Here is a 22,324-nt window from a genome sequence, read left to right as displayed (position 1 = left end):
TACAAATCCATCCTAACAAGAGTCTGTGTTACTCTGCATTAAGACTATGTTTATCGGTGGGGTGGGTCGACCGCCACCTCACCCCACCTTTAAAAAAAAAATAAAAAATCAATAATATTGTCTCAATCTCAAGTAGACCACGGTCTCTCTCCACCCAAACACCAACCAGGCGGTCTCCATTCCATCATCCAATGAGATTGTGCCAAATGGCACAATCTCATTGGTTGATATATATATACTTTTAAATTAATATATCTTTAATATAAAATATTATAAAATTATAAAAATTATATCAAAATTCATAATTTTTCTTCCTCTATAAATAGAGACCACATTTGCTATAGTTTGCACACAAAAAAAAATATCTCTTTCCTCCTCCTATAATCTTCTTGTTTGATAAAATTTCATATTTTTAAGCTTACTTTGTTGCTAACTATGGATGATGATGAGAATAATATATTCTCCGATTCCCCAAATTTCTATCCTTCCCAAAACTACAACCCTTCCCAAAATTTTAATCCTTCTCAAGATTATTTCCCTAGTTTTGATGATTTTCCAAATTCTGATCAATTCCAAAATTCATTTCAAAACCAACATTCAAGCCAAGTCATATCACCAACCAACTTGAGTGCTTCAAACACTCCACATGATTGGAGTGAGCAAGAAGACATGTCATTAATGTCTGCTTATTGTTTCGTGAGCAGGGATGCAATTGTTGGCACCAACCAAACTAATGCCCATCTATGGCAAAAGGTTCTTGATCAATATGAGGAAGCAAGAAAAGAAAATCCAGGAATGGGCCAACAAAGAAGTTTAGAGTCATTGAGACAACGCTACAAACGACTCAACACAAATGTCACAAAGTGGATTGCTGCATACAAAAAAGCACATGATCGAGCTACAAGTGGCCAATCTAAAGAGGACATTGAGAAAGCCGCTCAACAACTGTATGGTAAGAGAAAATTTACTCACCATAAGGTGTTTGAGGAGGTGATGAGATACAATCCTAAGTGGGAATTGAAATTGAATAGTACTGGTTCAACGCGTTTCCAGCCAGATGAAGATAGTCTTGAAGAAAGTCGTGGGAGCTCAAAAAGGTCGAGGACTAGTGAGGAAGGAGGACCTCAAATTGACTCCATTCCTGAGAGTCGTTCTTCAACATTGCAGCGTCCTACCGGAAGAGATCAAGCTAAGAGTAAGGCTAAAAGAAGAGGCAAAGAAGTTGCAACGTCTTCATATACAATCCCTAATGATTTCACTGCAGCACTGCGTGAAATGAGAGTTACACGTGAAAGGGAATGTGATATTCAAGAACGGAAGATCAAAGCAGCTAGTGATATTCAGGAACGGAACATCAAGGCAGCTATCCTTACTCCGCTGATGGCTAGGAGGGACTTAACTCCAGAAGAAGAAACGTTGAAACGCAATCTAATAGCAGAATTATTTGGGAATTGATCGTAGTTTATCTGTTTTCAATGTATGTTTCTTATTATGCAAATTTCAACTTCTGTTGCTTAGTGTGTAATCTTCAATTTCTGTTGCTTAGTATGTAATCTTTAATTTATGTTGCTTATGTAATTTCCAGTTTATGTGATAAGCCCTTCAATCAAAGTATGACTACATGACATTACAAGTGGGGGTGGAATCCAATGACATCCCATGTGATCACGAAAATCAAAGTGTGACTATATGACAAGTCATTTTCTATCAAGTGGGGGTGGAATCCAATGACAACCCATGTGATCACGAAAATCAAAGTATGGCTACATGACAAGGCATTTTCTATCACAAATGGTGGTGGAATCTAATGACATCCCATGTGATCACGAAAATCAAAGTATGGCTACATGACAAGGCATTTTCTATCACAAGTGGTGGTGGAATCCAATGATAACCCATGTGATCACGAAAATCAAAGTATGGCTACATGACAAGGCATTTTCTATCACAAATGGTGGTGGAATCTAATGACATCCCATGTGATCACGAAAATCAAAGTATGGCTACATGACAAGGCATTTTCTATCACAAGTGGTGGTGGAATCCAATGATAACCCATGTGATCACGAAAATCAAAGTGTGACTATATGACAAGTCATTTTCTATCAAGTGGGGGTGGAATCCAATGACAACCCATGTGATCACGAAAATCAAAGTATGATTACATGACAAGTCATTTTCTATCACAAGTGGTGGTGGAATCCAAGGACAACCCATGTGATCACAAATGATAGTAGTGGAATCCTATGCTCAACAAATTACTTCTATATATTTACTTATATGCTTCAAGAAAATTATACACAAATCCTCTCACGATTATTGAGCCAACTCTCCCTAAAAAATGTCATCAAGTTCTAATTTTGAAGCTTTCAATCTTCTTGAAGACAATGAATGGGAAGAAAAAATTGTTGAACAAAATCAGCAACTCGATCAACTAATCGAGGATATAGCTATTTGGCCAACAACCTTGCCTTCACAACCTACAACCCAGACGGCTAGAGCTAAAAGGAGATACATTGAAAGGAAACGCGAAGAGGGTCATGATATTATTTTCGAGCAGTACTTTGCTGAAGATCCAATCTATCCTCCAGATATTTTTCGAACAAGGTATCGCATGCGAAAACCTTTGTTCGAAAAAATAATGAACAAGCTCATCGACACCGACAACTTTTTTGTGCAGAAGCGTGATGCTACCGGTCGACTTGGTATGTCTGCAATTCAGAAATGTACAGCAGCGATGAGGATGTTGGCCTACGGGGCGGCGGCCGACTTGCACGACGAATATTTGAGAATGAGCGCACAACTCATTCGCAAATCTCTCATCAAGTTCGTTGAAGGTGTAATCTCTAACTTCGGCGATGAGTACTTGCGAAAGCCCACCGAAGAAGACTTGGCAAGACTTCTGCATATTGGAGAACAACGTGGGTTTCCAGGCATGTTGGGTAGTATTGACTGCATGCATTGGGAATGGAAGAATTGTCCCACTGCATGGGCTGGACAATATGCCGGAAGAAGCGGGAATCCGACAATCATCTTGGAAGCAGTAGCATCTCAAGATTTGTGGATATGGCATGCTTTTTTTGGAACTCCAGGTTCGAGAAATGATATTAATGTGCTTGATCAATCTCCTGTTTTTGATGATATTTTGGAAGGTCGAGCACCGAAGGTCAATTACATAGTAAATGGCCAGGAAAAAAATATGGGATATTATCTCACTGATGGCATATATCCTCAATGGGCGGCGTTTGTCAAATCTATACCAGGTCCACAAACGATGAGGCACAAGTTGTTTGCTCGACATCAAGAGTCTGCGCGAAAAGATGTTGAACGAGCTTTTGGTGTTTTGCAAGCTCGTTTTGCTTTTATCAAATGTCCATGTCTTATTTGGGATCGTGATATTATGGGGAAGATAATGATTGCTTGCATAATCTTGCACAATATGATAGTGGAAGACGAAAGAAGCACATATTCGAACTATTGTGATCCAGCAGAATTTATTCAAGATCGACTTGGACAAAGTAGTCATGAGAATGGAGATGGAGATGCGAATAATGATTTCATATATTCTACGAATAGAATTGCGAGTCTAGCTTCTTACATGAAAAACAAAGCCCAACTTCAAAACAGAGAAGCTCACAAAGCTCTGCGAGACGATTTGGTTGAGCATATATGGGCAAAATTCGGCAATTGCAATTGAATGTCTAGTTTTCATCTTATGTATGAGCACCAATTATGTATTTTAAATTTTATATTTCAATTATTGTAATGTATATTTTTTTTTGTTTGTTTTTATAATTTTTAGTTTGTCATTTATTACGTTTTTCTATAAATTTACAATAATAAGTATTTCATGTATTAATAATATTATTAAAAAATAATATAAAAATAAATATATAATAGTGTGGTTGGGTGGTTGGGGTGGTCATTGATAAACCATGAAAATGTGGGTGGTTGGGTTGGATAAATATTGATGATGTGGAAGATGATGTGGAGGAGATAGAAATAAATTAAATATTGAAAAAGTGGCTGGTTGGGTTGGGTTGGGTGGTTGCTGATAAACATAGTCTAAAAAGAGACAGAGCAACACAATTAAGCAAAAATATAAGCTCCTATCATACTATACTAAAAACTCAAACATAAAAGTATGTTAGTTGATCAAACTCTTGCTGCAAATGCTCATGAGTTCTCGAGCAACTTCATCGATCTCCCCATCGCCCTTCAACGCGAGCATCTTCTTAACCTCATCCACCTTCGCCCTCACACCATCTTCCACCACGACACGATTGATCACCGCAGCAACTGCCTCAGCATTCAGCCTCCCATCTCTGTCCCTCAGCACCTCCTCACCCGCACCAACCTCTTCGACCAGCCTAGCGTTGATGGGCTGGTCCAGATGCATCGGCACCGCGACGATAGGAACCCCAAACTTGAAGCTCTCCATCACAGAGTTCCAGCCACAGTGGCTCACAAAGCCTCCCACATTTGGATGCACCAGGATCCTTGTCTGTGGGGCCCAGCCTTGCACAATCTTCCCCCTTTCCCCAACCTTGTCAAGAAACCCTTCCGGAAGCTTCTCCTCGAGAACCACCTCGGTTTCCGGAAACCTCACAACCCAAATGAAGTTAGCTTTGGATTGCAGCAAACCATGAGCAATCCCATCCATGTCCTCCTTGCTAAGGAAGTACTCGCTCCCAAACGAGACGAAAACAGTCGATCTCGCCTCTTTCTTATCCAACCAAGACAACAACTCTGATGATGAGGACTTCTCGTCCGGCTCCTGAACGAGAGGGCCGACCGGGACAAACCTCTTCCCGGTCAAACGAGACACATACTCGATGTATCTCCCTTCGATCTCCCCAGACCCCTTGATGAGGGCGACCTCGCGAGACATGCTGACTCCCGCAGAGCCCTTCTCCCTCTCTTCATCGTCCCTGGCGTCGGCCAGCAGCTCGTCCATGAAACGAGACTCGTAGTCACGGAACCTGATGTTCCCGTACGGGAACTCAGCCTCCGGATTGTTGAAATGATGGAACATGAAACTGGTCATGACAGAGCTGCTGGTGATGAATATGACGGAAGGGATGCCCAAGGCCTCGGCCAGCGGTGGGGCCCACGGCTGGAGGAAGTCGAAGACGAGGAGGTCGGGCCTGTGCTTCTCCAAAATGGAAGAGAAGTTATGTTTGGAGTTGTCAAAGGCCTCCTTGAGCTTGAGCATGAGGTGGGGAGGGAGGCCATTGGTGGTGTGGTACTTCTCAGGGAGATCATCTTGTGAAACCTCCAATGCAAGGGGGACTAATTCAATGGAGTTTGACAAGTTTTGAGGGATTTTGTTTTGGATGGAATTGAGAGTGGTTTGAGTGGAGCACAAGTAGATGAAGAAGCCTTTAGTGGTGAGTTTTTTGGCAAGCTCAAGGTATGGTGTGATGTGGCCATACCCTAGCCATGGGAACATCAAAATCCGAGGGCTGAAAGCATTCGTTTTGGTGGAAGAATTCATTCTATTCTCGAAAACGACAGAGAGTTTCAATGTTAGGGTTTGGTTAGGTTGAAGAAGATGATTCAAAACGTAAGTGAGTCCATGTATTTATGCTTTTCATGCAAGGTGCAAAACATGGAAATGAGGAGTTAATTACAGACTAGAATCTCCCCAAAGATTACGTATTTCTTATATTCGTTAAGTTTATTTCACCTTTTATTACAAAAAAATAAAATAAAATCTCAGAAAAAAAGGAGTGGGATTTTTATTTCCTCTCGTGACAAAGGATATTCCATGGGATCGTAAAAAATAAATGATTGTCAAGCACATTTAATAGTATATTTTTATATGTAATTGATTATTAAAACATATCTAGACACATGATTTGTTGCACGCCTGCACTACCCGGTGGATTTGCAATCTCAAGCTTGATATATACTTTCTCCGTCCCATAGAAATAAATTATTCTACAATCTCGGTGTCAAAAAAAATTATTCTAAATATCAAGCCTAATATATACTCTCTGTGTTCTATAGAAATAGATCTTCGTTGACTCTTCAATCTCAAACCTATCATATACACTTTCTCCGTCCCATAAATATAAACCTTAGTGGATTCCGCAATCTCAAGCATATTATATACTTCTTCTGTCCCATAAAAATAGCTCACCTATTTATGGTAACTTTTTTCTCTCTAATAAGGTGGCCTTAATTATTTTATTTTTCTCATACTTTACCAATTATATATTAAAATCTGTGTCTGTCATAAAAGTGTTTATTTTTAAGGTTTAGGTTGGTTGCAGAAGATGATTCAAAACATAGTCTGTGTGTAAGTATTTATGCATTTATGCATAAAGGAAATGACAAATGAGGATTTATTTAGAGACTAAAATCTCACCAACTTTGGAGGAGGATTTTTATTTCCGAAGGATATATTACTCCAAAATAAATGATTATCACACTACATTCAATTTAAATATTCACTTCATCTATATAAAATTCCAATTTAATGTATATACAAGATTTACTGCACGCCTTGAGTAAATTCTTCGTGGATTCTGCAATTTAAAGCGTTTTATATACATTTCTTTCTTCTATATTATAGCGTAATTTTATTTTCCTTATATTTTCTTTCCATTTGTTCCTTTTCTTAATAGAATATTCTGTAAATTTTGCATACTTTCTCCCTTGATTTCCGAATCTTGAATTTTGATTGCCTTGATTTACTTTTTTTCTCATCGGTATTTGCTTCTTGTTTAATCATTTAATTGTAATATTTGTTTTTAATTTCATCATATTTCGGGCCCGGGCCCGTTCGGTTTGTAAATTATATCTCATGAATTGTAATATTTGTTTTTAATTTCATCATATTTCGGGCCCGGGCCCGTTCGGTTTGTAAATTATATCTCATGAATTGTAATATTTGTTTGGTTTATGAGATTGAATATTACAAATTAATCTTATACGGATAATCATATGATAATAAATTATAACTACCCCATCCAATTAAAAAGTCTCACAACTTAATTCTAAATGGATAATCATACTCCCTCCTTCCACAAAAAATAGATCACTTTGTGTATGACACGGATTTTAATGTAGAATTGGTAAAGTAAGAGAGGGAAGGAGAAAAAGTAGATAAAGTAAGAGAGATAGAGAGAAAAAGTGAGTAAAGTAGGAGAGATGGAAGAAAAAGTGAGAAAAGTATGAGAGATAAACATTTCATTTTAAGAAAGTGATCTATTTTTTGTGGACGTCCCAAAATGGCAAAAGTAATCTATTGTTTGTGGACGGGTGGAGTATGAAATAAGCCATAGTCACCTACTTCAACTAAAATAATATCACAAGTTAATCTTAGATGGATAATTAAAGACTAATGTCCAAAATTTAGTCTCTTACATTGGCCCTAAAAAACTTTTTAGTTCTATACATTAAAGTGTGTTACCTTTTGGTCCCAAACAATATATTTTGTTCCAAAATTTATATTTCCGTTAACTTTAACAGTCAAAGATGTTTTGACCAAATTAGTTGCAAATGGACTTTTAAGAACAAAAGGGATTCAAAGGCCAATGTGATACAATCTCAAGCCTATTATATACTCTCTCTGTCCAATATCTTAGTGGAGTCCGCAATATCAAGCCTATTATATACTATAACGAGTAAAAATTTGATTGTCTAGACACACCACGTGACATGATGATGTGGTGCGTCACACTAATTAGTACGTACAAGTAATCACAAACACATTCTTTTCCAATAAAGAAACAATCAGAAATTAAATCTACAAATAGTTGAAGTTAGCAAGAACTGTTACTCCCATGCTTTCGCTACAAAGAATCATCAATTCAAAGGCGAAATTTTCGATCTTTTTCGCCCCTAAGAGCCCCGGTATAATATATAGGGCTCACACGACTAATGAGCGACAGCTCCAATGAGCACGTTGTTTCGGAATCTAGATGCAAGTATTTAGGCTTCGTTGCGCTACCTCAGCACATCCTGATGAGACTCGCTACATTTTTCCCGATTTCTTCTTTCGTTTGCTCACAAACAGGGATTTGTCCGATGTACATGTCAAAAAAGGCCCCTGGATACATAGAGAAGCGAAATGAAACTTCTTCGTCTTATCATGCATCGATGGTTCGTGTTAGACAACGAGTTAGATGTTATCGTTCAAGAGAAAAACAAGCACACTTACTGCAAAGATCATTGCTCTGCACTGCTCCGATGGTATTCCCTTCAACTGCAAAAGGAAACATCACGTTGTCAATAGCTAGTAATCTCGCACATTGAATAAACGAAGAATCAAGAAACAGTCCGCGCTCGTCACCTTCTGTGATGAGGTGGCTGTCAGCTGTTCTCCGGAAATTGATCGTTGTGCCCACGCGTAGAGGAATATTCTGCGTGAATATGGAACCAAATTCTTGTAGGCAGCTAAAATCAGCTTCCGGATTAGCCTAATGAAGCCGAAAAGACTCGTTCATTGAAGTGTAAGAAAATCAGCATTGTGAACGAGCAACGTTGGAAAAGACCTTTACCTGTGATAATCTGGCTCGGAGAGACTTCTCAAAAACACTACAAGAGAATTTGGAATTGAATCAGAAACATTGAACAGTTATTTTCTTCACTAACTAACGTCTTAGTTTATGTGTCTCGTTACGTTACACGTATCACAACATCAGTTAACTCACTCTCTCACGGTGCTGATTTTGATCCCGTTGCAACTAACCACAAGCCTAACTGTCATGTTGATGTCTGACCTGCAGCAACATCCATCAAACATGTTAAAAACGACACATATTGGAAGCAAACCGTCTACACTCATATAACGATGTCAACTTAACTAGGAGAAAATACCATAGAGACGTGCCAAGAACCAAGTATTTAATGGTAAAAATGTGAGAAACGGTTCTAACGAACCTTAGAAGATCCTGGTAAAAATCTTGGCTCTTGTTCAACTCGTGCCCCGGGATGCAAGCATACTTCGGACCCAATTTCTCACAAACGTCAAATGGATGAACATCTGTCGAAGAAACATACTGTATTAGATAAATCAACTTAATTAACTTCAACGGAACAAACGGTTTTTGGCTTATGACTTACAGAAACCAAATGCATAGACTTTGAGAGATTTGATTCGTATAATAGTCATAGTTCTCGATCCAGTTCCTACGAGGATCTGATATTTGGAAGTAACCCGAGAAAAAGTTAATGAACAATTTCATTACTTTTCAGTCTACAGCATTCAGGGAATTTTTAGTAAAAGTAAAAGGCTATTAGGCTTCTTTCTACCTCAGGTGTGAAACCGGAATTACTTTCCCCCGATATACTATTGTCCAGCATGGATGGAAACTCCACACCAGTTCTGGCCTCGGTCGTCTTAGCCCAAGCCAGACTCTGCAAATAAAGATCACTGCAGGGCCCACATCCTCGACTTTCAATCTCACAATGTTTCTGCTCCGTAGAGCCAGTCTCCAACGGAATAGCAAAGACATTTGTCGAGCTACAAGGAAAAAACAGAGAACTTTACGGTTTCTTGAACATTGAAAAAGCGTTTAAAACTCAGCAAGTCATTCGCTGTCTAGACGCGGAAGTCGAGCTTACACATTAGCCAATGGTGGCAACAATGCAGCCCCCAACGAAAGCATAGGAAACGTTTGAAGCCATTGAGCCTCTTTCGACAGTTGCTTCAAAGCAAAGCTCGATATCTTATTAACCGCTACCGGGATTGCAGATATCCTGCTATATTTAAACTTGCTTTTCACGTTGACATTGGGGCCACGGGCGCACCATATCACTAGAGCCCCAGCGAATTTCGACATACAGCTGAAAGCTTCTTGGAGGGCCACGTTCCCGGGCGCCAAAAGATGCCTCGAGTTGTCAACCAGCGACGCAATGTGAGAGATCCAATGAGCACCCAAGGTATGAGGCAGAATGGGATCGATAGGGAAAATTCCACCTAAATTCCCATCTTGTTCAGCGAAAAACAACCAATTAGTTCCCATTTATCGAACGACAAATGTATCGATTACCAACTGCAAGCTCTTGGCCTAAAAGTGACAGCAAAACCTGCATAAGTGATACCAACAATCAGCAAATCAGAGTAATTTCAAAGCTCAATGACAAGTTTGCAGTCTCAATTGCAAGAAAAAAGCCAATGTTTGAAGAAGGCAAAGAGTAATCTTCAAGAAGTTAACTGCTTTTTCCCAAATAAGTTAGCAAAAATCTAAAGAGGGCAAAGAGTAATCTTTAAGAATTTCCAAGATTATGACATCAATAAGGTGAAATAGTGAAATGCAAGAAAATTCAAAATACTATGAAAAATATACAAGGCAATCAAACATGAACCAGAAAAGGTCAGCATATAGTATTAACTGCTTTCCTATTAAATTGGCAAAAAATTCTAAAGAGGCAAAGAGCAATCTTCAAGAATTTCCAAGATTGTAACATCAATGAGGTAAAATATTGAACAAGAAAAATCCAATAAACACCTAATCATGCAACAAAAAATCAAACATGATAGCTTAGAAATTGAGCTGTTTTGACATGTAACTCTTCAAATACAATCATCCATCAAAACTCAATCAGAATCACAACCATGAATCAGGAAGAACAATAAACAGCATCAACAACACATCATCACCAAAATACCAAAACCACATTGAACAAATCAATCAAAAAAGAAGAAAGATTATGAAACCTGGAAAGTGGCCTAAAAAGTAAGTTAAAAAAGGGAAGATCAAGAACACTTTTTTATAAGCAATGAGCTTGACAACTCGATGAGGGCTCTTGTTGATCTCGCCAAGGAACAGAGGGAAGTCTAGACTTAATGGTGTCTTCTCCTTTTGAAATACCCCTTTCGGCAAAAATGGGTCTGACCCAGATTTCTATTCAATAAAAAGATTTGATTTTTTTTACTAATTGCATTGAAGTTCGACAGTGACGCAGGCCAACAAAGGAAGAATGAATTTTTAAAAAGTTAGAAAAGGCAAAAGAGGAAGAAATCTCTGACCTCTTTGCTTTTGTATAATTTTTCTTCTTTCAAATTAATTAATTATTACTGAAATTATTTTGGTCGTACAACTCCAAAAATAGGGGGGCTTGTGTCTTAATCGTGTACTTTTCTGGGCTCTCTGTTTCCGGCCGATCTTATCGTTCACATTCATTCTTGTTTCCCCCTTTGCCACCTCCACGTCACTTTCATCGTCACTTGGATTCTTTTATTCTTATTTAGATTCCTCGTTTCCTATTTTCATTCATATAAACTTTGTTATTTATTGGGCAAATTGAAAGAATGCAACTTTGAAAATTAATTATGAGGTTTGAATTTGAAATTAGCATTCGGCGTGGATATTTATTTAGTTATGTTTGATTGTGGCTCATTCCAATGTTTGTTCCATTTGGACACTAGCTAATTGCGGTTAATGAAATACTCCCTCCGTCCCGGATAATTCGTCTCACTTTGATCGGACACGGGTTTTAAGAAATCTAATGGAAAGTGAGTTGAAAAGGTTACTGGGATGTGGGTCCTACTTTTAAAGTATTAGTTTTATAATAAAATGTGAGTAGGAATGAGTTAGTGGAATATGGGGTCAACTACCAAAAATGGTAAAAGTGAAGTGGGACAAATTATGTGGGACGGACCAAAATGGAATAGTGGGACGAATTATCTGGGACGGAGGGAGTATATATTAAATCATAATTAGCCCATAAATGTACTCCTTAATTAATGATATTAATGATTTGGACGATTAACACCTAAATGTTTGAGCACCTTTTAATTGCCAGCTATCTCATGTGATATAGTACATGAACAAATTAATAAATAGAACACGCTATAATTTTGGGTGAAAACCGTCCAAATTTCCAACTTGGCGTCCATTAACAAAATTCCTAACTATGTTGATTTGTCTGCTCTTTATACGCGGGAGAATTCATCCATTAACCCACGCCAACGCCAACTAATTAAGACACGAGGATTGCTACAAACTCGACTTCGACAATAATTGTCGGAAAAATCATGAACTTCGAATTTGTTCACAATTATTCCACATAAAATATTTTTGCTAAACAATAGTATAAAAAGACGGAAAATCGTATATTGATTAGTTAAACAATAGTATTATCTATTCATAGAGAAAACGTTGTTTGGTTGAAAAAAAAAATGAATAAATCAGTGATTAGCGACCAAATATTTTGTCATGGGATAATTGCGAATAAATCCAAACTTCATTGTTTTTCTAACTAGTTTTAAGAGTTCTCAGACTTACTAGAATTTGATCAAATCTTATGATTTTCCCGGCAATTTGACCTTTTGTCTCTTATGCATGTTTTTAGTTTTTACATGTTTAGGAAAACAACCAAATTGGGGTGTAGATAAGATTCAAACGTGACGCTATACCTAATTTATACATCACCACATGTTGCTTCTCGCCTTTATGTTCGAGTAGCAAATAATTGATGTGTAAAAAAAATATTTCAAATCAATAGTAGTCCTCTTATTTATCAGTAAATTGCACCACAAACAAAACACTGTAATATCAAAGAAATATACATATCATAAAGTGCAAAATCAATGTGATTTACAGCCAGATCACCTCATTTACAGATGATGAATAACAAAGAACATACAAATGGTGCTTTGTCAATCGTTGTAGTGAAAAAAAATATAGTAATAAAATAAAAATGGGATGGTCTTTAAGCGAGGAAATGAAATGAACTAAATCACAGATAATATAACCACATTCGAAAGATTCGAATTATGTGACCTGGAAACTCCTTAAGCCATTGATTCGTCGATTTTGTGAAGTTTAGCTTGCATCACAAGAGTCCTGCTTCGAATAGATTTCGCCTTCTCAAGGTCTCGTCTACCAGCTTGAAGGTCTTTTTTACAAGCTTCTGGTCTAAGGCGGTTGTTCTATAGATCTTGAAGACCCGGTCAACACGATCAGGTGACGTGCTTTGGAAATACAGCTCCTCGAATTTTTTCTTCACAAACCTGCATAAGAACAACTTTGTTAGGGAAAATTAGGGAGAAAACAAAACAAAGAAGGCATGAGAGTGCTTACTCATATGCATGCTCGATTTCTTGTTTCCCAGTTGAAACTGGCTGGTAATCCTTGAACCACTCGCAAGAATTCAATGGAACCTGCGTAAAAGCACATTACGACACAAATCTCATGGAAGTCGTCCGATGCATAAGACCTTGCGTACTTACTTTGAGGACCTTCTTTTCAAATAAATCAAATTTGTTGAGAAATAGCAGAAATGAAGTTTTCTGCATGGAAGTGGCAAATATTAGTAAGTGACCATCTGACGCTTCATGGACATAACAAAAACGGGCAGTCTTGTAACATCAGATCCAACCTCAAAGCACGGTTGCTTCAGGATCCACTCAAATAGTTCTTTTGTCTCCATCATTCGGTTTTTGTTATCATCCTCGAAGAGAGTTTGATCGTACCTGTAAAACTACAGAGTTAACATAACACCAGAGATGAATTTAAAGGCAATGGAAGAAATGTGTCCTGATGAAATCATGTGATACCAAAATGGCAATAAAGCGAGTAGTGAGAGAGAATAGTTTTCTTGGTAAAGAGAGTGATATAGTCATACTCGCTTATAGCAGCACAGAATATCACAGCTGAGACGCCCTCAAATAAATGAATCCATTTTCTTCTTTCATTTTTCTGGCCTCCCACATCAAAGAGACGATATACTTCTCCACTTTTCTTGTTTTCTCCAACTGGGCTGCAAACATATCAATTGTTAGAGAGAAGTAAGACAATTTGCTTTGTTCCTTTTTCTCTCTTTTAAGTAGTACCATATGGGATTAAGAAATTATTTTCAGGATTTCTAACTAGGGAAAAAATGAAAAGCTTCAAAGTATTTCCAGAAAAATGACATAGCTTAGTTAGTTGATAAGATTAGATGTGCCTCTAAATTGAATCTTCCGAAACAAATTGTGTGGTTGTGGCTTGTGGCGGATGTCATTTTTTCAACCAGGAAAAAGATGACAGTGTTAAGTTGGTGATAATAAAGCATGAAGGAACAAACATATTACTAAAATATAAATTTCTGTACATGGACAGAAGGATGGCAGAAATCACCTGAACTGGATTTCTACAACACCGGTTGTCCGAACCCTGGCATAAAGAACATCTTCCTACATCATGACATACATAAAAACATATTTTTTTTAAAATACATAATTGGAAAAAAAAAATTGAACATAAAGTACATAGGGAGTTCTAATATTTACTAGGAAAAGTTTTAGCACACTTCGAAAAGAATGGTGAGATGATTTCCAGTAGATCAGACAACCTAATCACATAGTTATATAAGGGAGAGATGGGAATAATACGTATGCCAGCCTAATGTTCATGGATACCTTAGTAGGAATATAGTCTGCATCAGACAGTCTTTGTAAATTTTCCATAAAAAATTGAGCACAATCTGGAAGTTGAAGTTCATTACCATAGACGTATGTTTCCTGTCAACGAGGGTAGTACACATGAATCAGTAAATCTAAAAGGATAAAATGAAAACCAGGCACATATTCAGTTGACGACTACTTCAAACCATATACAGCAAGCACGACCAACCTGTATGGCACTATCTCTCCACAGAGTTCCAATTTCATGTGCGATCTCCTTGGTTAGAGGTGGATAATTCAACCTACCACCAATTTCTGAAAATTTCTCTCCAATTTCCTGAAAGAAAATTTGCAACGAACATCTTCAGAGCGGTTCAATCTTTATCTGGTTTCTAATCCAAGACAATGAAAATCAAGTACTATAAACCAGGGTTGTCATGAAACAAACAAGCAGACCTTATTTTCATCAGATACGATGAACTTTGAGGAATCTTCTGAGCTTTGAGATAATTCCTTCGAACCATCATATAATATCTGCCAGAAACAATACAAAACTAAGCATGATTTTCTCGTGCAACTTCAACACATACGATGCAACAAAGTTATTTCGGAAATTTACACATCCTATCAATCAACTTCAATATGGACCAAAGGGTAACAACCAACACACCATTCATATATTCGTACTTTTATTGTGTGATAAACATTGGCATGGATGACTGGAGTGTAGCCTTTCAGCTCAGCCTCATCGAACCCGCTCTGAAACAGAAGTTTTATCTGCAATGCATTTGGACAATTACCTTTATGAATGAGCTACATATAAAACAGACATTATGCATTAAATCTGACCTTGATATAGAAACGATCATCATACCTGCTTGAAAATAGTGGACTTTCCAGAATCTCCAGCGCCTTTAGGAAAAATCAGTAAATGTCAATAAATGCAGAAAGCAGATTAAAAAATCGAACATTCAAAACCAAAATTAGAGCTATCCATGCACCGATACCAAGTAACAGAAGCTTCTGAATATGCTTCTCAGCCTTTGTTTCTTGCTCAATTCGCCTTTCAATTTCTGCAGCCTGACAATCCAAGCGGCATAAAACATCAACACCAAAATACAAACAATCCACAAATAAACAAATTCCATCAAATCGCACTGTAATTCAACAAATTTGAAAGTTATAAAAGCCATTAACCTGCTCATTTTCCTCAGGATCAGCTGGACTGTGCCGATGTCTACTGCAGAGTGACCCCATACTATCTATTAACGCACACAACACAAACACCATATGACCTCAATCCGTCAACCAGCTCAGTCACCAATTCCACCGTCCAAACCTCCACGCAGCTCCATTCCTCGCCAATTGCACCGATTGGAATGACGTCGGCGGTGGAAATTGAATACCAGCTCAGCTGCAGCTCGAGATGCGTCGGCGAGTGGATTTCAGTGTTTGATTCAGCTCCTAGCTCAAATGGTGAAGCTGTCGAACGGCGACGCGGATCTGGCGGAGGATAGAGCGGATACCAGAGCTTGTAGCAGCGGCACGGCGGAAATGGAGGTGGCCGCGGCGGCGATCGGCCGTGGAAAGAGGGGCGGAGAGGGGAAGGAGGGTTTGGTGATGGGTTCAATCCATCTGATAGATCCGGCGGTTTTAAGCTTTTTGACCAGTCAAACATCAATCAACTTTTTGACCGATTAAGATATTCGAGTCGTGCGTGTTTTGGTCTAGTGATAAAATCGGTTAACCAAATGTCTCGGTTTTGGTCTATCGTAATTCGTAACGCAACCATCGAGTTAGCCTAGGTCGGGATATGATTTGGATCAGGAAAAAGAATACTATCAAAAAAATCATCAAGATCGATCGATTTTCGGACAACAAATCCAGGGTAGCATATCTTTAGCAATTTTTCTTTGTCTTGTTAGTCTATCTTTTAGTTATGGAATAAATGAAAAATTATTAAAATTGTGTATGATTAACTATTTTTTAAAGTTGTACAATTAACAAAAATTGATCATATTTTAGGATTTTAATTGTTGAACGATAAAAATTTTCTTTGAATGACTCATCAATATAAAAATACATAGGTATGTAGCGTATAGGAATTGCATTGTTACATAATGTAACATTGAAAATAGCATGGTGCTATATTTAATTTACAATGAAGGAATAGTAAGAAACCTATACCATGATGTGATGAAATTTAAATTAAATTCTATGAATTGTGTCGCACTCAAACGGTTACGGATGCAAATGTTATGTCACGGAAACTTTATTTTGTTAGCATTTTGTTGCAAAAGTTAAGAATGCTTGAATTGAAAGCAATCTAAAACGAATTTGATGAAGTAACGTCTATTTTTATTTTAGTCACGCAACGACCTTCATTTTCACCACCAAATTAACAAAAAAAACTTTGCCTTGGATCATTAACGATCAGTTTCATTTAATTACTATTTTTGTAATTGCACTTAATATTATTGTAAATGCAATAACTTTATGCATACGATTATTGATAGGTGAGGTAAGGAATATTTTACTCCCTCCGTTCCATAATAATAGAGTCATTTTGCCATTTTGGTAAGTTCCATAGTAATAGAGTCAACACATTTTTTCACACCTACTTTAATCTCTCTTACTTTTTTCTCTCTTCATCTCTCTACCTTTTTCATTTTTCACTTTATTCTCCATTCACTTAACTCGCCTAACACAATTTTTCTTAATCTTCGTGCCGAAACGAAACGTCTTCATTACTATGGAACGGAGGGAGTAGTTGCAAATTAGAATTGGTTCGAGTCTCTAAGTTTCTACTTGAGATAAATCTCTCTCTTTGAGTTAGAGTCGGTTCAAATCTCTAAGTTTGTATTTTGCATATTCATTTGGCAATACACTTGTGGCTAGACCTGCCCAAGGTTTACTGAACCGGCGGTTAAAACCGGAACCGTAACCGTAACCATCGGTTACGATTTTGAACCGAAACCGTGAGAATTTACACGAACCGAAATCGTCGATTTTTGAACCGTGATTCGGTTCAGGTTCAAAAAAATTCGAACCGAAACCGTGCCGGGACCGCCGGTTCCAAACCGGAACCACGAAAAATTGCCAGAAAACCGTAAAACCAAGTCGGAACCGCGAAACACCCTCGCGGTTCGGTTCCGGTTCGGCAATTTCTAATACCGTGGGCACCTCTACTTGTGGCGTCTTCATAACCATAGTAGTTGTTTTATCTTGTGTCGTTCTATCTCACTTTATTTATTACTGCATATCTCTCATTTATCTCTGTCTCACACAACTTATATTGCCAACGACACTGCTACTTGCCCGATGTTGCCAATTGTTTCAACGTCGATTAGCTTCCCTTGCACATTCTCTAATTCCTTCTCTCTCATTACTCGTCTCTCTCATAGTCCCTATATGTAAAGATGCGAACCAATTCTTTTGAGTGAATACATACTTCATTTGCTTCCTACCTTAGAAATATCTAGTCATTTTCTCACCCCACATAATCAACACTTCTTGAATTTCCGAACAAACTTACATATCAATTCAAGAAGTTGGTGAAGATGAAAAAATGACAAAATAAGGAAATATTTGGATCAATGTAAATTTGAAGCAATTCAATCAGAAATATTTTGCTGCATTTTAATGTGATGGGATGTCAAAGTTACTTCCTAATTAGTACTAGCTAATTCTAAAATCTTGACGAAGTAGTCCAAATAAGACTTTTGTTACTATAATGGTTATTTAATTTTGGTAACAAGAAACGTAGTTATCATTATGTAATATGGACTATCAAGTGGCACTATAATTATGACTATAGTAGTATATGTAGTACCTGAACGACTAATTCTTCAAAAATAATAAACAAAAATATAGTATGAGAAAATCAGAAAAGTATTTATAGAGTACTACTACTTGTGAAAGGGGTGAGAAGGTTAAGCTCTCATTTTGGTCAATTGCAATACGGGTAGACTTTGTCATCCCGAGATTGCCGTAAATTGAATTTACATGAGATTATTCGAGATTAATATTGTCACGTGAAAAAGCTAAGACTAATCGTACATAATATTATCCTGAGATTAAGTATTGAACTTTATTTATCGAAATAAACAATGTTATAAGAAGACTCAATCTTATCCAATCCATCAAGTCGAACACCATATTTATATTTTATAACTAGAGAAATTTAATCATACTTTACGCATAAACAACTACCTTGATGTCAAATCTATTACAACCCAAGTAAGAAATTATTGACAATATTGTTGAATTGGCTTGGTTGTTCTAGTTGAAGAATATGTGATCCTTTTTTTATGACTTGTAATTTGGCCTTCTGTCCAAGCAACCTGCAATAATCTATGTATTAATAATCACATTTTAAAGAAACATGGCATTAATTATTTCGTGTGGAAATAAAATAAATGTAACAATGAAATATTGAATGAATACATAATACCTCTTGAGTTCCTCTCCTCTCTCCAGCAAAAAAATCTGGTCATTTTCTCCCCACACAATCAATACATCCTGAATTTTCAATAATAGGAGTAATTTTTTTAAAATACACATCGTTCAAGAAATTAGTTGACAAAATGAATTGAACATATGTAAGTCCAATTCAATAATTTGTCACATACCTGTGAAAGGGGAGATAAGGTTACAGTCTCATTTTTTCCATTATTAAACTCTTTCAAAAGCTCCAGCTTCTCTTTCCTATTTTTAGAATAAAATTTCTGAAATACCGATAGTAAATTAATGTTAAAAACTCTTTGGCTAATGTTAGTTACAAATTTCATTTCAAGACTTAATCCTTATAATCATAAATTCATTACACTTCTTTTATTTTGTGACATTCCATTTTAATTTTTTTAATTTGGATATTAGATTTCGAAAAGAATATGACCCGATACATCAAAATGCAATATAGTATATAAGATGTCACACTAAAAGATCGACTTACATCAATATAATCATTGAGCACGAAGTCGGGCATGTAAGGCGAAGGCCGGGAGACCACGAATCGGAGGGACGACCTTAGCTGACTGGCCGTGACGGGGAGGAACAGATCCTCGATTTCGTCCACACCCGATTGCTTAAGTAGCCGGTCATTGTCGCTCGGCCGCATGTTCACAGCCGAGCAAGCGATCACGACCTTCTCCACCCTCTCCGGCCACATCTCCGCCATCCAGTACGCCACGAATCCGCCGTAGCTGACCCCCACAACCGAGTACCTATAAATTATAATCCATCATAATTAGTCTTATCGTCTACGAAATTATTTTATTATTATTTAAAAAAATTGACTTTTATTTTGACTTTTTTTACCTCATGACTCCGAGATTTTCCATCAAACTGGCCAAACAGGTGGCCTGGAAAACCTCGGAGCGAATGGGGGACTGGGTGTAGGATTCGCTGAAGAATACGAGGTCAGACGTCGTATTTATTTAGCGAAGAAAGCGGCTTGTTGTCGCCACTGCCAGATGCTCGCCGGGCCGAAGCTCGTCCCGAAGCCGTGGATGAGGACGAGCTTCGGCTTGGCGGTGGGGGCGGGTGGGCCCCAATAGTGGATGGTGGTGTCGCCGTCGATGTCTGCCGTCTGGGAGGAGAGGCCCGCCGCCGTGATGGAGCGGCGGAGGAAAAAGCCGGCGATAGATATGACACTGAAACAGGAGGTGATCATTATCGATGATTTGGTTGTGTAAAATTGAAAAAAAATATGATTTGAACTGCGGAGGAATTTTAGTACTAGGAGTACTAAATTATGTACATTAATTATGTTGTAGTCAAACAATTTAGTTTGAAACATTAAGATTTTTTATAAACTGACGTATGATTCTAGAAAGCAATGTAGCAAGTTGGTTTTTACAAATTTCATTAAATATTGTTAAAATTATAGTATACAAATAAGGTGTATTTATGCCGGTGGAATTATTTAATATTGTCTCTCCTTGCAACTTGTGGTAGTATTGTAGCAGTATGCATACAGTATACTTATTTAATTGGAGGAAATGATAAATATGTCAACTATTTGGGTTTAATAATCAAAGAATTACTTTTGAGTTTTATCAGTACTATGAAATTATCAAATGTATGAACTATGATTGAACTGATAACTTTATTTATTCAAATAAACAACCTTTATAAGGCTCAATCTCATCCAATATGGAAAACCACAATAATCTTTTATATTTAGTTCATTCTCAAACTAATAACACAATTACTATAACTTTAGGGAGATCTATGACAACCCATGTAAGAAATTCTTGAGAATATTGTTGAATTGGGTTGGGTGTTCCAGTTGAGGAATGTGTGATCCCTTTTTTATGACTTGTAATCTGGCCTTCTCTCCTAGCAACCTGCAATATTAATAATCACATTATAAAAATATGGCCTTAAATATTTCATGTGAACATTAAATAAATGTGACAATGAATATTATTGAATGAATACATACTTCTTGAGTTCCTCTCCTCTCTCCAGCTGAAATATCTGGTCATTTTCTCCCCACACAATCAATACTTCCTGAATTTTCGATATTTAAAAAAACAATTTATTTGAATATATGTAAATCCATTTCAATAATTTGTATATTAGAATATACTAACCTGTGACAGGGGAGATAAGGTTACAGTCTCATTTTTACCAATATTCAACTCTTTCAAAAGCTCCAGCTTCTCTCTTCTGTTTTCAGAATACAATTTCTGAAAACATAGATTATAAATTAATGTTATAGTAGAAAATTAAATGATGACAAATTACTATGGCTAATTCTATTCAATTTCCCTTAAAATTGAATAAACATATGACACAAAACATCGAAATGCAATATAAGATGTCGTACTAAAAGGTCAACTTACATCAATATAATCATTGAGGACGAAGTCGGGCATGTAGGGCGGGGCCCGGGAGACGACGAATCGGATCGACGACCGCAGCTGACCGGCTGTGACCGGAAGCAACAAATCCTCGATTTTGTCCACGCCGGCTTGCTTCAACAGCCGCACATTGTCGCTCCGCCTCATGTTCACAGCGGAGCTCGCGATCACGACCTTCTCCACCCTCTCCGGCCACATCTCGGCCATCCGGTACGCCACGAACCCGCCGTAGCTGGTCCCCACAACCGAGTACCTATAAAATCCACAACACTTAATAATATATCATCACAATAATCAAATGTAGCATGTACTAGATTATTTAATTATTATTGACTTTTTACTAAAAAAATTGACTTTTTTGACCTGGTGATTCCGAGGTTTTCCATCAGTCTGGCAAGACAGGTGGCCTGGAAAACCTCGGAGCGGGCGGGAGACCGCGTGTAGGATTCGCCAAAGAATACGAGGTCGGGGATGTAGACGTCGTATTCTTTGGCGAAGAAGCCGGCCTGGTGCCGCCACTGCCAGATGCTAGCCGGGCCGAAGCCGTGGACCAGGACGAGCTTCGGCTTGGCGGTGGGGGCGGGCGGGCCCCAGTAGTGGATGGCGGTGTCGCCGTCGATGTCGGCCGTCTGAGAGGAAAGGCCCGCCGCCGTGATGGAGCGGCGGAGGAAGCCGCCGACGAGGGAGATGACGCTGAAACAAGAGACCACCATTTGATGCCGGAAAAATTGAAGAAAAATGGGATTTGAGCTGAGGAATTTTTGTAAGCAAATAATAATTGCTGTGTCGTTGAAATTTTTCTAGTAGTTATAGAATTCAATGTCACGAGAAAAAGAGAGTGAGTTCCATAAATTGACAGACATTAATATTTTAACCACTTTCCTTTCCAACCATAAATAGGTCACAGCTGCATAATTTATTGCAAATTGCTTAATGTGTGTGTGGTCAATTTAATTATTGGCCTAAAGTCCAGATACTATATATCCTAATTTCTACCATTTCAAAAAAATTATTTTTGCACACCGTTAATTTTAGAAAGGGTTGTCCGTTGCAAAAGATTAAATTTTTTTAGAAATTGAATTAGTTCGGGATTATTCGAGATTAATTCTTC

General features: G+C 37.7%; 5 protein-coding genes and 1 pseudogene across 7 annotated transcripts; 1 reads left to right on the top strand and 5 right to left on the bottom strand.

Annotated features, from left to right (window-relative positions):
- The first annotated feature begins 435 nt into the window (after window positions 1-435).
- Window positions 436-1,597, top strand: LOC125198866 (uncharacterized). Its single transcript, XM_089066296.1, has one exon. The coding sequence runs from the start codon at window positions 436-438 to the stop codon at window positions 1,453-1,455; it is 1,020 nt and encodes a 339-aa protein (XP_088922422.1). The 3' UTR covers window positions 1,456-1,597.
- A 2,550-nt stretch (window positions 1,598-4,147) lies between these two features.
- LOC125214738 (beta-D-glucosyl crocetin beta-1,6-glucosyltransferase pseudogene) lies at window positions 4,148-5,452 on the bottom strand (annotated as a pseudogene).
- A 2,255-nt stretch (window positions 5,453-7,707) lies between these two features.
- On the bottom strand, window positions 7,708-10,942 carry LOC125212287 (fatty-acid-binding protein 2-like). Of its 2 annotated transcripts, XM_048112407.2 has the most exons (10): window positions 10,673-10,942; window positions 9,577-10,041; window positions 9,265-9,475; window positions 9,076-9,151; window positions 8,893-8,995; window positions 8,664-8,732; window positions 8,511-8,547; window positions 8,303-8,429; window positions 8,171-8,215; window positions 7,708-8,059 (listed from the first exon to the last, which is right to left on the bottom strand). In XM_048112407.2, the coding sequence occupies exons 2-10, from the start codon at window positions 9,975-9,977 to the stop codon at window positions 7,962-7,964; spliced, it is 1,167 nt and encodes a 388-aa protein (XP_047968364.1). In that variant the 5' UTR covers window positions 9,978-10,041; window positions 10,673-10,942; the 3' UTR covers window positions 7,708-7,961. The 2 variants fall into 2 exon arrangements, with proteins under 2 accessions (XP_047968364.1, XP_088923527.1); XM_089067401.1 differs by lacking the exon at window positions 10,673-10,942 and having other exon boundaries at window positions 9,577-10,349.
- Window positions 10,943-12,507: 1,565 nt separating this feature from the next.
- LOC125216474 (guanine nucleotide-binding protein alpha-1 subunit) lies at window positions 12,508-15,979 on the bottom strand. 2 transcript variants are annotated; one of them, XM_089066549.1, is made up of 13 exons: window positions 15,542-15,979; window positions 15,352-15,424; window positions 15,194-15,256; window positions 15,032-15,121; window positions 14,801-14,878; window positions 14,574-14,681; window positions 14,360-14,461; window positions 14,079-14,134; window positions 13,585-13,719; window positions 13,339-13,432; window positions 13,190-13,249; window positions 13,041-13,120; window positions 12,508-12,970 (listed from the first exon to the last, which is right to left on the bottom strand). In XM_089066549.1, the coding sequence occupies exons 1-13, from the start codon at window positions 15,547-15,549 to the stop codon at window positions 12,793-12,795; spliced, it is 1,125 nt and encodes a 374-aa protein (XP_088922675.1). In that variant the 5' UTR covers window positions 15,550-15,979; the 3' UTR covers window positions 12,508-12,792. The 2 variants fall into 2 exon arrangements, with proteins under 2 accessions (XP_088922675.1, XP_047974145.1); XM_048118188.2 differs by having other exon boundaries at window positions 15,219-15,256.
- A 2,574-nt stretch (window positions 15,980-18,553) lies between these two features.
- On the bottom strand, window positions 18,554-20,018 carry LOC125210912 (uncharacterized). The gene is made up of 6 exons (XM_089068806.1): window positions 19,827-20,018; window positions 19,664-19,761; window positions 19,242-19,569; window positions 18,976-19,071; window positions 18,798-18,865; window positions 18,554-18,687 (listed from the first exon to the last, which is right to left on the bottom strand). The coding sequence occupies exons 1-6, from the start codon at window positions 20,016-20,018 to the stop codon at window positions 18,573-18,575; spliced, it is 897 nt and encodes a 298-aa protein (XP_088924932.1). The 3' UTR covers window positions 18,554-18,572.
- Window positions 20,019-20,434: 416 nt separating this feature from the next.
- LOC125212726 (uncharacterized) lies at window positions 20,435-22,040 on the bottom strand. The gene is made up of 5 exons (XM_048112965.2): window positions 21,577-22,040; window positions 21,196-21,466; window positions 20,944-21,039; window positions 20,793-20,860; window positions 20,435-20,694 (listed from the first exon to the last, which is right to left on the bottom strand). The coding sequence occupies exons 1-5, from the start codon at window positions 21,924-21,926 to the stop codon at window positions 20,577-20,579; spliced, it is 903 nt and encodes a 300-aa protein (XP_047968922.1). The 5' UTR covers window positions 21,927-22,040; the 3' UTR covers window positions 20,435-20,576.
- Between the last annotated feature and the right edge of the window lie 284 nt (window positions 22,041-22,324).

Source organism: Salvia hispanica, chromosome 3, assembly GCF_029641045.1.
Source record: "Salvia hispanica isolate PSC_SH4W2 chromosome 3, Shi_PSC_v1, whole genome shotgun sequence".
Classification (NCBI taxonomy): Eukaryota; Viridiplantae; Streptophyta; class Magnoliopsida; order Lamiales; family Lamiaceae; genus Salvia; species Salvia hispanica.
This window is presented reverse-complemented; position numbering and strand designations above follow the sequence as displayed.